The sequence below is a fragment of the Daphnia magna genome, linkage group LG10 (genome assembly GCF_020631705.1).
Source record: "Daphnia magna isolate NIES linkage group LG10, ASM2063170v1.1, whole genome shotgun sequence".
Classification (NCBI taxonomy): domain Eukaryota; kingdom Metazoa; phylum Arthropoda; class Branchiopoda; order Diplostraca; family Daphniidae; genus Daphnia; species Daphnia magna.
In genome coordinates this window covers 2,508,655-2,521,730 of record NC_059191.1, presented here as the reverse complement: position 1 = coordinate 2,521,730, position 13,076 = coordinate 2,508,655, and the positions used below count along the sequence as shown (strand labels likewise).

General features: G+C 40.4%; 2 protein-coding genes across 8 annotated transcripts; one reads left to right on the top strand and one right to left on the bottom strand.

Annotated features, from left to right (window-relative positions):
- Positions 1-1,179: 1,179 nt before the first annotated feature.
- On the top strand, positions 1,180-2,954 carry LOC116931923 (dynein regulatory complex protein 9). Of its 3 annotated transcripts, XM_032939602.2 has the most exons (7): positions 1,180-1,485; positions 1,556-1,793; positions 1,921-2,127; positions 2,196-2,327; positions 2,402-2,491; positions 2,556-2,708; positions 2,781-2,954. In XM_032939602.2, exons 1-6 carry the CDS (start codon positions 1,364-1,366, stop codon positions 2,703-2,705), a joined length of 939 nt encoding a protein of 312 aa, XP_032795493.2. In that variant the 5' UTR covers positions 1,180-1,363; the 3' UTR covers positions 2,706-2,708; positions 2,781-2,954. The 3 variants fall into 3 exon arrangements, with proteins under 3 accessions (XP_032795493.2, XP_032795492.2, XP_032795495.2); XM_032939601.2 differs by having other exon boundaries at positions 2,556-2,954; XM_032939604.2 differs by having other exon boundaries at positions 1,298-1,485; positions 1,572-1,793; positions 2,556-2,954.
- A 37-nt stretch (positions 2,955-2,991) lies between these two features.
- On the bottom strand, positions 2,992-12,833 carry LOC116931915. Of its 5 annotated transcripts, none has more exons than XM_032939583.2 (21): positions 12,501-12,833; positions 11,823-12,402; positions 11,157-11,746; positions 7,683-7,818; positions 7,236-7,582; positions 6,993-7,168; positions 6,458-6,608; positions 6,008-6,168; positions 5,809-5,926; positions 5,543-5,742; positions 5,412-5,472; positions 5,257-5,337; positions 5,125-5,193; positions 4,887-5,060; positions 4,714-4,824; positions 4,567-4,652; positions 4,249-4,509; positions 4,029-4,180; positions 3,918-3,959; positions 3,663-3,850; positions 2,992-3,589 (listed from the first exon to the last, which is right to left on the bottom strand). In XM_032939583.2, exons 1-21 carry the CDS (start codon positions 12,568-12,570, stop codon positions 3,414-3,416), a joined length of 3,930 nt encoding a protein of 1,309 aa, XP_032795474.2. In that variant the 5' UTR covers positions 12,571-12,833; the 3' UTR covers positions 2,992-3,413. The 5 variants fall into 5 exon arrangements, with proteins under 5 accessions (XP_032795474.2, XP_032795475.2, XP_032795479.2 ...); XM_032939584.2 differs by having other exon boundaries at positions 2,992-3,586; XM_032939588.2 differs by having other exon boundaries at positions 3,663-3,835; positions 12,501-12,832.
- Between the last annotated feature and the right edge of the window lie 243 nt (positions 12,834-13,076).

The following is a 13,076-nucleotide window of genomic DNA, read 5'->3' as shown; positions in this document are numbered from 1 at the left end:
TACAGTTTTCTATATTTTAGAGTATTTTAAAAGAAAAGGAAAAAAATCGTTTATTTTGTCAGGCATCATTTTTCAGTCTCAAAATTTGCAAAAAAATTGACCCATTGAAATTCGCTCACATATTGCACGTCATGATCGAAATTTTACGCCAAATGTAACAAAAATAATAGTATTCTGATCAAGCCAGCTGTTTTTGAAATAAATGAGATCGAATGAGATCAAGGAATTTCTGGTGCACCAGCACTATACCGTTTCGTTTTATACGTTTATTTTAATTACTATAAGCCTTATTTTAAAAAAAGAACTTACGTATCGTAATTGTGGTTTAATTACGAATCGAAATCATGTATTTTTAACTAAATATAAAATTTAGCCAAAAATGAAAAAGTGGGAAGGCGATATAGCCTTCTTATTTTCGTCAAAATCTGCTAAAATCGACCTATCTAAGAATTCAATAAAAACACACACGTTATACTCAAAATTAAACGCTTATTCCAGCTGGAATATTAGTTTTCCCATTAGTTGTGTTGTTTTTCAACAAAACGCAATCGTAGTAGTTATAGCGCAAATGCCTTTAAAATTGTAATTACTAAAAAAGTAGACGTCCCACATGAAAACAAAACATATTTTTGTGATCCTCGTTGATTTTTGAATCTAATCATGTATAGTTTTCTATATTTTAGAGTATTCTAAAAGAAAATGAAAAAAGTCGGGCTTATTGTGTCGGGTTTAATTTTTATGTCTCAAAATTTTTAAAAAAGTTTACCTCTTTAAAAAATTGCCCGATAGGATCAAAATTTAACGCTGAATGAGAGAAAAATATTATTTTTTCTCATCAAGCCAGCTGTTTTTGAAATAAATGGGATCAACGTTTGATCAACTTTTGAGAATTTTGTTGCTCAAAAAGCTTAAACTTTTTGTCTAACAACAAACAACAACTTCGGTCACTTCTATAAATATACGAGATGATTGGATCAGGGTAAATAGTGTGCCTTTTTCATCGAGAGGAAAGTCTATGTTTGAACGTTAGGCTACCCTATGGATACAGTATAGGTTACTCATGTTATTTCAAGCTATAATAAATTTTGACATTCCGCATTTAAAACTGAATCACCTGAATCATGGGATGATCACTTTTACTTTTCATAAACAAGGAGGATGTGTGACAGGTGTAGAAAGACTAAAATATCAGAAAATAGATTATGCTCGATTATGCTTTCATACTTCATAGTTTTGGAAACGCCTTACAAGTCGTTACCATGAGTGCTGATGGTTTATCGATCAATCGCTGCTCTCCTTTAGGAACGCCCTGGCCGTCAGTCGTCAACAAAATCACAAAGACCACAGACATTTTCAGTTAACCATGGAAGAAATCTGCTTGCTTAAAGTTGCACTTGAAGTCATTTTCGATCAAACTATAGATAAACTTATTTTACACGAAACGATTCGGGATGGAAATTCCAATAGTGACTTTTCCAGATGGAGGTAAATCGTATATATTAAGCATTCTCTGTTTCATAATAATTGCATGCTGTTTTTCTTAAATTGAGAAAAGTTGTATTATTGAAAAGACTTTAAAGGATGCCCTGAGTGAGCCTACAGGAAATCCAAAACTGTCCCTCTCCGTACACACTGCAGAGATGGAATTGCTGAAAGAAATGGAAATTTCCGAGAAGCAGAAGCAAGAACACATTTGCTCGAAAATCGAATATGAGAAAAAAGTTCTAGATAACCATAAAACAAAGCTCTTTACTACGAGCAAAGTTTTAAACGGAAATATATGTAAACTGAAGGTATGTCAGTGTGTCTCACCTCTCATGTCAATGTTCGTCGTTTTTTGCTCGTTGAATTTTCGTCTGTGGTTGCCATGTTGGTTGTCCCCACTCCGTATAACCTACTCGACACTTTTTTCTCTTCTAGGATGGATTAGATAGACGAGCCGAATCTACCTCTAAAAGCTTCGTGCACTGCGAAAACCAGGAAGAAAATTTTGTCAAATCATTCAATGAGAAGTTTCGCCTAGAACAGGAAGAATGGGGGAATAAAATTACTGCGTTAGAAAGGGATATTGAACAGGAAAACTACCGAAATACTGAAGAAAAAATGAAACTTTGCAGTGAAATTGACGTATGTTCGATACATTTGACAAAGTCAGGCGCATTACGTTTCTTTTTTCTTATTTCGTTTACCAATAGAAGCTTACGTTGTCTGCATCAACAATGCAGATTTATTGGGAAACGTTTTCCAAAGCGTTAACGCAAGAAAGAGATGAAATACTGCGAATGCACGAAGCTATTAGATCACAAGTAAACATTATTTCGGATAAGGTATTTCAGGTTTTTAATCATGATTTTTCTTAGCTTAACTGTTGTACAAATGTAACTATTTGCTTAAATTCTAGCTCATCAAAAGGCAAACTTTGGTAAATCAAGACCGGCAGGAAAAACAACGAGCAGAGGAGGAGAACCTAGCATTCGCGAAACTTTCAATGGTATCTGCCAAGTTTTAGGGTGCAAAGTATCTCGTCTTCATTTTCTTCTTATGCAAATGTTTAGGTTGTAATCAAAATTCAGTCATGGTGGAGAGGTATTCTTGCTCGCAGGGACTATGCTAGATACAGGATCGCCTGCAAAAAAAAACCAAGACAGCTGGCACAGAAACTTGATACTCAGCAAAAAAAAGTCGTTCACTTGAAAGCGATTTGAAACGTATGCATTATCTAGATGGATTTCGTTAGTCTTCTGACTATTTTTTTTTTTTTTTTGCATATGGAATCATAGAGGGGTTGGATAAAGTCAATCGCTCGAGTGCATGAAATATAAGGGCTTATTTAAAATTCAAAATCTTGAGTTTGGCCGCCTGATTACAGCCGGTAAGGGCCGATTGCTAATCCCTAGCGAGCCCTATGTGCTATGTGTTATAAGAATACAAATTAAATCGGAAGAGGCTTCAAATCAGCATTTTGCCTCTCTCGAAAAGAATGGTACGATATACGTACTCTTCGATGTATTGAATAGAGCAAATGACAGTCATCATACTGAAGAAATTGAACTTCGATAAATATAGAAAAACGATGATGGTTTGCGTAAGTTTCTCACGAAACGATACGCAGCAACATTAGTTGACTCCTTCCTAACTATTGCGTCATAATCAAATCAGACGGATTATGAAAATGAGATAAACTACCATTTTTTAAATAGCCAACTTTAAAAATTTGCCGCATCCACTGCGATACATAAGACTAGATACATAACAATTCGGCGCACGCCGTTGGGATAACTGAAACGCGGCAATGAAAACAAAGTCAATCAAACATTACGAACGGAAGTGGAGGAGAGAAAAAATTAGTTGTCCCCATGAAGATTCTCGTTAAACGGAAAACGGATCAGCTTTTCAGCTTAAATGTACATTGTTTAGATCTTTCGTCTGTTGGTTTTTGGACTGCGACACGGACTAGGAGTCGGTTTCGCTGATCGAGGTGGAACCTGGGGAATAATATTTGCATCGTGAGACCTCGGTGCAGGTATCGGCGTTGGTAGAGTTGGAGCCAGAAACGGGTCCGAGTACCAATCTGATAACATAGTTTCTACTATCCGGTTTGAATTAAAACACGTTCAGTATGGATCACAGTCTGTATAAAATAAGTAAGTTAATGTACGTACGATTGCTTGCCAAAAGCTGATTGTCAGAGTGCGAAATGTTTTTTGTTGCTTGAAGCAGCGCTCGCTGCCTGGCAGCAAGCCCTCCTTTGTTACGAGGAACAGTACTAGCCAAACAACTTGAAGGCATGTTCAGCTCCGCTGTTGTGATGTAGTTATCTTCCTCTAAACCGGTACTGCTAAAAAAAGAACTGCAAGGTAATATTGGTTGTCTATTTCACCATTTTTAACTTAATTGAAAAATAAAAAAAGTCATACCTTTCAGTGTTTATGTCATCTAATATGCACTTTCGGGACGATCTATGATGAAATTAGATAAAGTTAAGTATTAAAAATTAACCTCGACTCTTATCTACTGTATAGCTGTACCTGGGGGTCATCTCCATGTAAACTGATTGTTCTTCATTAGCTTGACTAGTGCCTTTATTTTTTGAATACGTAGGCAATAATATAGGAGGTTGTTCCATGAACTCAGGTTCTTCGTTCGGTATTATTAATCCAAGATCTTCTCCTAAAACGGCCTAGTATTGCGTTTTTTGTTTTTGTTTTGTTAGATCATTTGCACAGATTTAAGAGGTTGCCTAAGTACCTGGCTGGCTCGTGGATTAAGTTCAATAGTTTCAAATGGATTTCGAAACTCTGCAGGGGGGCGTGGTGTCAGTCTGGGAGACGAAGACCTGATCAGTTGGTGATGACTAGGAACATAAGCCTCATTTTCTCTAATTTCCAAGTTTTTCCCGTTCACTGGCCTTGGCGGAGGCGGAACAACATAGTTTGGCATTACAAAATGCGGCATTAGAATCGTTGTCGATGGAAGGACGTCATAGTCACTATGGATGTTAGCCAGCACCTGTAAGGAAGATTGGATAGACTCATTGTTTTCAATTAATTAAAATTTTCCAAATACTTTTTTTTCTTCCGAAGATTCAAAGTGAGTGCCGCTATCGTGACTCAGGTGGCTTGTGACACTCGAACGATCTGACGATGACCAATCTAAAAACAGATATAATTTTATGTTTAAATGAACGGATGCAACGATAAAAATGCTAATTACTAGACAATGGACTTGATCCACGAGATGCCACAACTGTAGCAGTAAGTTCTGAGGTGAATGCAGACGGCTGGCAATTAGTTGGTTTAACTGCACTGCAAGACGCTTCTTCGTCTGGAACGCAGAACATCAACATTGGAAACTGTGTTAAGGATTGGATGATAACTTTGTACTACCTTGCAGCGTATCGCTGGCACTACTGTCTTCTAGAGGCAGTATTTGTCGTTTTTCCTCCTTCGACTTAATTTGCTTCAAACTTGAGAGCTTTCCGGATGTCTCTACGTTTGCACGTTCCTCAACAGCACTTCGTTCTATCTCTGGCCCCTCGTGGATTCGCTGCATTGAGGCATCTGTTGATGAAAACCGAAAGAATTACAGATAATCCCATGTATTCTAGCAAAAAGAGAGCTTTACTAGGCAAGACGACTATGTATTCGTTGTGGAGATCATTTGAATGTTCTAATGAAACCTCGTCTGCGTGATCTGGAATTAGAATTTAAGATTAATCAATTTTTTTTTCTTCACAAATTTCCAATTTAGGTATACCAGGGGCAAAGTGGCGGACAGGTTTTGGTTTGGGTAAATTATCGTAGTCACCGATTTCAGTATCGTCGACTTTCCTGGAATCTGAAATGCCATTTGCAGCAAACGAAGGAGTTTATGCAAATGGCTATCATTATTTTCAATAATCAATAACTTACGATCCATTGGCACGTAGTCCCAGTTTCCAACTTTTTTATCGGAATCTGCTTTATCCGCTTCCTATTTAAAGCATTACCATGTTATTAGAGCCAGAAAGGTTGAGAACTATTCGACTTGAAGTCAAACCCACCACTGCTTCGAGGAAACTGTTCAAGCAATTGACGATGGCTTCGTGACCGTTCATTTCCGCCAATTGAAGAGCAGTACAACCGTCACGATTACGGACATACAAAGCCTGAATGGAACCAACACACTCCAGCAATTCCCACATCAAATTTTTCAGATCGTAACGTGCTGCGAAATGTAGCAGAGTGGGATATTCTTCTTCTCCTTAAAAAAATTAATATATTTACTCAAATCCAGCAAAAGATAAGAAACAATAAAAATTTGCCTTACTTTTTCCGTTATCCGGTTGATTTAGACAAAAAGACGAAAGAGCCACTTTGGCTTTGTCTAGGCTATTAGTCAATACTATGTCCAGCTCTTCATTATCAACTGGACTGATGTTTAAAGCCTAAAAAAATATATACAGTATATATATTGAATATGGCAAATCTCATAGTTTTAACTTTCTTTAAATTTAAGTGTAATTTACCTGACACATAATGTCAGTGGGGGATCCCATCAGCTGGTTTTTGGAAAGCAAAACCGCTATTTCACCCAATTTGCTTTGGCACTTCAGGTCACGAACACCCCATGAAGCATTCCCGACTTTTAATTGGACTTTGACTATAATTCCCCGCTCGAGAAACGTTCCTTGGTTTAAAAATAAATTAAATTGAATAAGATAACGGAAACAAAAATTGTTAAGTGTAGATAAAAAACAGAAAACGAAATTTATCAGTAACAAAAAAATTATCTGCATTTTCAAATACAAAAAAGTGATAAGTTCCCCAAGCACCAGACAATAGAATGGAGCGTAAACAGACCCGAGGAAGAAGAGGGTCACAGTATCAAATGGCCCGTTTGAAAAAGATAGAGCCAATATTGCTGGAAACTAAAATGTCAACAACTCGAAGAAAAATAAAAATGGCTTAAGACTTACTAGGCATGTTGAAGTTAACCACATACGGATTGACCCATGAAAATTGTTCGATGCGGACGGATTTCTTCGAATCAATGCCCACATAAATGGAGGCCAGAACTTGTATATTTTCTGTGGTTTCCAGCAGAATTAACGTCACCCGTTCTTCACCCTAAAGATAAAAAGGAACAAGGAATTTATTTAAAAGGATAGGATTATCGTTGACACACTTACGAGCTGCACAACAAAACAAATAGCAAATAAAAAAAAAATATGTTTTCGAGTAAGAAGTCTCGTGTTACAATTTCCCACATGCGATCAATAGGAAAAATTTCCAAACGAGCAACCGAGAGAATGGGTATGATAGAAAGGAGGGTGAAACGGCCCGGGAGATTCATGTTACAGCCATCAATGGAGGGGCTGGAGAACAGTTTTACCCTCGAGTAGATGGCGTAGTTCATTTCAAAAGCTCATTTAACGGCCCCGTTTTGACCGTTGAGATTTAAATCTCGATCCTTCGGGCCGATTACAGCGTACGAAATATGAAATGGATTACCGATCGCAGTTTCTTGGGTGTGATTTTGAAACGGGCCGGTTGGAGATTCGCTTCTACGAGGACAACTGGCTGAGAACGGCCGAGAATTTCTTGCGCCCTCTTTCCAAACTCGGTAACAGATTTCATATCTTGATCCATCATGGTGATTTTTGGCCAGAAATCAAAGGAACATAGAGCTGAAGAATACAAAAAAAAATCGATGAGAATACTTGGCTCTAAACGATCCATCATCAAATAAGTTACCTGATCGATGTAGTGGCATTATATCTTTGCTTTCATTGACCCCGAGAAATAGTCCGAGAACTCGTTTATGGTGCAAAATGGTCCCCAATGGATCGTTGGCGTGTAAGCCGACATGATTGAGAAGCGCCTTTGATAACAGAACTATCTGTAAAGAAGCGGTGGCCACCGTTTTACGTAGGGCGTGTTGACGGACATTTCTTTCTGCATCCGAATGTTCTTCTGCCATCACGTTTTGATATTCGTTCTTCTGCAATTTAGCTGACGGCTGATTGGGTGGCCGAGGGCGTTGGCCTCTTGGCGATATGGATTTGCTATCCACTAGGCTTTCCACATCGCGCGAAGTTACTCTAAAAAAACAATTTCAGTTCAATTAGCGATGCGCTTCGTTTTTACTGATAACATCCAAATGTCATTGCATAAAATCAATAGATGAAGACTCAAATTTACCGTGTAGGAGGTCGATCGCTACAGCTGAAAATTTTACTGAGAATTTCAGTTAGGTAGGTGATCCATTGGTAGGCCACGATGCAATTCTTGCTGAAGATGATGACGACATCAACTTTTTCGGCTCCGATTGGTTCGGCTGTTTTGATGGACAGAACGTAACACAAGAAAAATTCAAAATGAATAGAGTTCCCAATTTTGCCGAGATCACGTCAAGCCTCAAATGAGGCGTCTCCGGCAGAAAAAGGCCAAGTCAATCATCTGTTTTTCTCAGCCGAATTGGTTTCGAGAGGAAGAGGAACGCATGGCTGAACCTGTTATTTTTGCCCCTCTAACATAAGGAACAAGGCATCCATCACGCGACTATACGCCGGATGTTCATACTAGTCTCGTCTTTTTGGAGCCCGTCAGCTTATTTTGACGTAACATGTACTTGTACTACACGATCTCGCTCAAAACCAGAACCATACAAACTGGGATTCAGCATATGGCAGAAATTTACGTATTTCGGCAGTAGCGCCATTTCCCAAAAGCATAAACACAGCGACCGATGATCTGGTATTGCTTTAAAAAAGAATTTTTTTTTTTTCACGGATTTTTATTTTTGACAGCTTGCCTCTTGAGAATCTGCTACACTTCTTCACATGCCTCGAGCAAGAGCCAGACTAACCTTCTGGATGAGGGCCGGATGGTGTGAAATTCGAATCCAGTTCCTTGACATCTTTTTTTCGATGTCTGAGCATGTTGGTTTTACTTCTGGCCTTTTCTTGAGAAATATCAAGAAAAAGGAAAATTGCTGAAGAATGGGAGCAAAAGGATTGTCACCTCCAAACGCAAAGCTGAGGGAAAAAAAAAATACCCTTCAATCAAAATCCGATAAGATTTTCTACGCGATCAAATGAATTCCAGGTTCATTGAAATGAAATTTTTCGTTGTCGATCCTATTTGATTTCAAATCGTAGGGTAAGATCATAAAATGTTATTCATGCGACATTGTTGGTAAGCTGTCAAAACACGAAGAAAACTCTTTCAAGTTTAAACAAATCTGGACAACTGCATCGCATTTATCGATAGTAATCGTGTCAAGTCTTTGCTTGCTTTCCATTTACGAATTTTTTTTGTTTTGTCTTGGGAGATAAAAATCTAAGTTGACGGTAGGAGAAATGAGGGGGAGAAGGGCGAGTAAAGGAGGCGAACGCGGTGTCGGATGTCATAGGGAGAAAAAAGAAAAAGCGTAGGAGGGAGAAGACGCAGCATCTTCGCCCACGACTTCCGCTCCTTTTGTCTAACGCCGTCCACACAAGCTGCGCTTATTTAGAGGCTTTGGAAAAACGAAACGAATCAAGTAGAGCAGCAAACTCGGAGGACAAGGAGAGATTGGTCAACATCGAAAAACAGATGTCTGTACGGCTCCGTCTTGATCCGTTTTTGTTCACGGAATGTGTTTACGTTCTAGGGAAACTCCGATTCATATTTTTAAAAATAGATGGTAACGCAGACGCCGTAAACCGTAGCGTTTGGCAGTGTGCAAAAAAAGGACGGAATGCGGATCAACGGTGAAAAGAAAAAACAAACAAATATAATGCAGACGTATAAGCGAAAAAGAGAGGGATGAAAAAAAAACGACGTTGGATTACATGTGCCACGCCCAATTACTGTACCGACACTTAACGCAATCATCAAACAACGAAATGAAGAACGAAAAGGGAACGTTTTCAGAAGAAAAAAAAACAAATAAACAACGAAAATAGAAACTAAGAAGGAAAAGTGGAAATACCCTTTGAATTATAATCGTCCTTCGACATTTCTCTGCTATTGTATTGGCCAAAAACAGTAGAAGTGATAGCCTCTCGATCCGGACGTCACGAACCGATCTGTCAACTGCGGGACCGTGTTGTCGAGCCAAAATGCCGCAGTTCAGACGAGGGGGGGAGAAACGCTGTTGCGGTCGAGGAGGCAAACGGTGGAAACAACAAATGGCGGAGACAACGAATGGCTAAGAGTACATACACAATATTCAACCCGTTGTCATCCGATATACAAAGACGATCCTATTCTTGAAGATGACGGTTCGACGCTTCTATTTCAGCACAAGTGATGTGTTGAATCTCGTCCAAAAGTCTCTTGTCTTGACTTCTTTTTGTTCTGTTTGACCCGATTGACGCCCACCTTTTTCTTTATATTTAGATCGGTCATTCGTGCCCCCCACCCCCCATGATCTCATCCGTTTTAGTAACAATTGAAAGCGTGTTTTGTTTTGTTTTTTCCAGATCCCTTGCTGGAAAATAAAAATTATAAATAAAATAAAAAAAACCTCTCAAGTCTATCGCCGGATGGAATGTGAACCTTTATGCAGGCGCGGGACGTATCCATCTATGGCCGAGCTAATGTTTTCCCTTCATTAATATTCTTCCTCCTTTTTCTTTCTGTTTCGTCTTTTCGGTAAAAGTGTGCGCCCGTTTGTCTATGTCCGTCATTTATTATTTCTCCTCCCCACGGCTTTTCTCTCTTTGCCGTAGTGTTTTCTTTCCTTGTGTTTTTTTTTTTTTTTTTTACAACTGTGCAGGGAGATCCCCATCTGGCAATATGGCGGCCACATGAAGACGAAAGGAAATCGGTTAACAAAGCAAAGTACTCCACTGCCAATCCATTGCCCTGCCCTCCTCCCTTCGAAATAATAAATAATAAATAAAAATGAGGCGAAGGAAAGGCGGACGCCGGAATGTGTGGGTGGGGGGTCTATCGATATCACAAGTTTGACCTGTCTCCAATCCTTTCTGTTTCCTTCGCATTTAGATCAAAGGCCTCTAGATAGGTATAGCGCGGTGAGGGGGGGCCATTCAACGAACCCGGTGGGAGGAACCATGTCTGCAAGTGTCAAACACAACTCAACAGGTCTTTCTTCCTTTCCCCCAAAAACGGACTCTTTTGAGAGGCCGTCCATTCAAAACACGAGAAAACTCCATCAGATGAGGTAAAAAAAAATGACAACAGAAAAATTTCTTAAAAAAAAAAAAATAAAATGAAATAAATTGTTTCAACAGTTTCGAGAGTCCGGGAATCTACCCTCTTGTTTTCTAACAATTCCGTTTCCCTCCCGTTTATATTTAGACGGGATGAGCGCAGAGTCGTTAGTCGGGTCTCCATAGGGGCTCGAAGTTAGGGACCTTTTAACAAGCCCGTTCACGACAGCGTTGCGATAGAGAAGCGCAAAAAAAATAACAACAACAATAAACGCAGTCGGCTAGTATTTTTCAGAAAGATGAAAAGTTAAAAGTAAAGAGTCTGTTACGGAAAAGTTGAAACGAACGAATTACCCTGCATATATTCCCGAAAGTCCCCGTCCAACCCCCTTCGTGGGCGAGTTTTATTTTTAAAACAGGACCGTAAACTTGTGTTCCTGTCAATAATCTCGCGTGATTCTTGCAATGTCGTCACGGAATGACGAAAAGATCTCTAAGGAATTGAGGTGCGTACCTTTGTCGCGACATCGCTGACAACGGCGCCGAGAGTGAGTCGACGGGCTAGCGGCGTCGAATGAGGCGCGACGGCGCTCACCGCGAGAAGACGTCGACGCTGCAGCGGCAGCCATCCTCCCACAGCAGCTGGTCCGATGTCGATCCTCGATGGTGCGGCTACGTTGAACGAATCTCTGACGACTCGTGGCCGAAGAAAGGCTCTTTCTTCGCGAAGAAGATGAGTCTTCTCTTTGCTGGAACGAATCTTCCTCTTCCAACTGCTCGGTAGCCGTCGCCGTCGGAGCCGTCGGTTTCTGGGGCGTTGGTGACGTCACGTCTTCCGGTTTCGAAGCTAAAACTTCTGTGCTTTTCGTGTATCTTCGATCGAGACTAGTTGTTTGGTGTCGTTGATGCGGGGATTGAACTGCACGCGGGATTCTTGACGTTGAAACGGCTTTGTTATCGCGTACCAATTTCTCTTGGCGGGCGTAACGGGCACGTGCGCGTAGTTCGACGTGACTTTTGACCGCCACCGGCAATCGACTTCGTTTGCCCGGCTTTGTCTCGGTTGACCGCCCCCTCTCGGGCGTACGAACATCTCGAGCAGACCTACAGGGATTGCGAAAATAAAAAATGTTTACTTCATTTGTCGTCGTTTGAAGGCAATGGAATTGTATAGACTAACGCTGAAGAAACGCAGTTGGCGGATGTAGAGACGTTTCGGGCCAACAGCGCTCGTTCTGACGAAGTAGACGGTCTTTCAGCTGGTTCGATAGCAGTTCCGTGAGATTCCAATCCAGAAGCGGTTGACGAACCCATGTTATGTTTGCGAACGGCGGCTAACGATGAACGAAACCACGAACCCAAAGAATGTCTCCGTCGACTGAGTGTACGTGTCGATCCATTCCCTTTGATGGTGGAAGTGTCACTAAAGACGTCGTCATCGTTGTTGACGTCCGCAGAAGCCACAGTTTCTTGTGTCGTCGGACAAAAATTATAATAAACGACGTCACTGTGAGCAAAATCATTGGGATTGCTCTGAGTTTCGGGTTCGGGAGAAGCACAAGAGAGCGGGGAATTTTCTGACATTCTTTCGGCATTTTCGGGTTGATTCAACGCTATCTTCGATCGAAAAGGTCTCTTGGGCAGTTTGAACCAACTCTTGAATCGTTTTGGTTTGGCTCCAATCGACTCGACGACATCAGTAGGCGATGTGGCTGTGGCGACCGGCGACTGACCAGATATGGTGAAGTACGAAGGGTTATCTGTACGTTAATCACAAAAGTCAATCGTATCAGACACAAACAAAGAATAGGCGATTGTAACCTGTAGGAAACGATCAAACAAAAATGCCACTACTCACCAAATGTGGCCATGGTGGAATGCTGATTTCTGTTCGGTTGATCCACACTGACAGACACGTTATCCGGCATCCGTTATTCTTAAATTCAACTTAGTCAGTTTAAATCAAGTTAGCTTGAAACTCGATTCATCCTGACTAGAAAAGGAATACCACCAACGACGATGTGAACGAAAACATTTGTAATCGTTAAACACACAGGAACAAACAAACAGGGCTAACTGCAACACAACAAGAACACTTGAAGCACGACGAATGGAACGACCTTACCCTACGGCAGTTCATAAGTAACTACAATATTTCTTTAAACTCACAGTGGTGGGTCTGGGTCCACTGCACCATGCTGACTGTTGCGGCCTTGATTGGCCTTAGAAATAAAAACACTTTTTATCTTTAGCCAACAGATGGCGTTCTTGTCGTTTAATTTAATTTTTGTATTTTTATTCTTCTGAGACAACTTTCTTTATTACGTACGTCAATATATCACGGCTTCTCTAAAAATATATCGTAAAACCAAGAATAGCGCGACCGACTTGTGTCGAAATGAAATTAGAAATGTCTGTGGAATGTTGGCTTCGC

Bases quoted from the DNA above. Each gene is read 5' to 3' on its own strand.
- LOC116931923 (XM_032939602.2), top strand. From the start codon at position 1,364: ATGGAAGAAATCTGCTTGCTTAAAGTTGCACTTGAAGTCATTTTCGAT. The intron at 1,486-1,555 runs GTAAATCGTATA...AATTGAGAAAAG, and splicing joins AGTGACTTTTCCAGATGGAG to TTGTATTATTGAAAAGACTT. The intron at 2,128-2,195 runs GTATGTTCGATA...GTTTACCAATAG, and splicing joins AACTTTGCAGTGAAATTGAC to AAGCTTACGTTGTCTGCATC.
- LOC116931915 (XM_032939583.2), bottom strand. From the start codon at position 12,570: ATGCCGGATAACGTGTCTGTCAGTGTGGATCAACCGAACAGAAATCAG. The intron at 7,169-7,235 runs GTAACTTATTTG...TGTATTCTTCAG, and splicing joins AATGCCACTACATCGATCAG to CTCTATGTTCCTTTGATTTC. The intron at 5,194-5,256 runs GTATACCTAAAT...TTCTAATTCCAG, and splicing joins TGTCCGCCACTTTGCCCCTG to ATCACGCAGACGAGGTTTCA.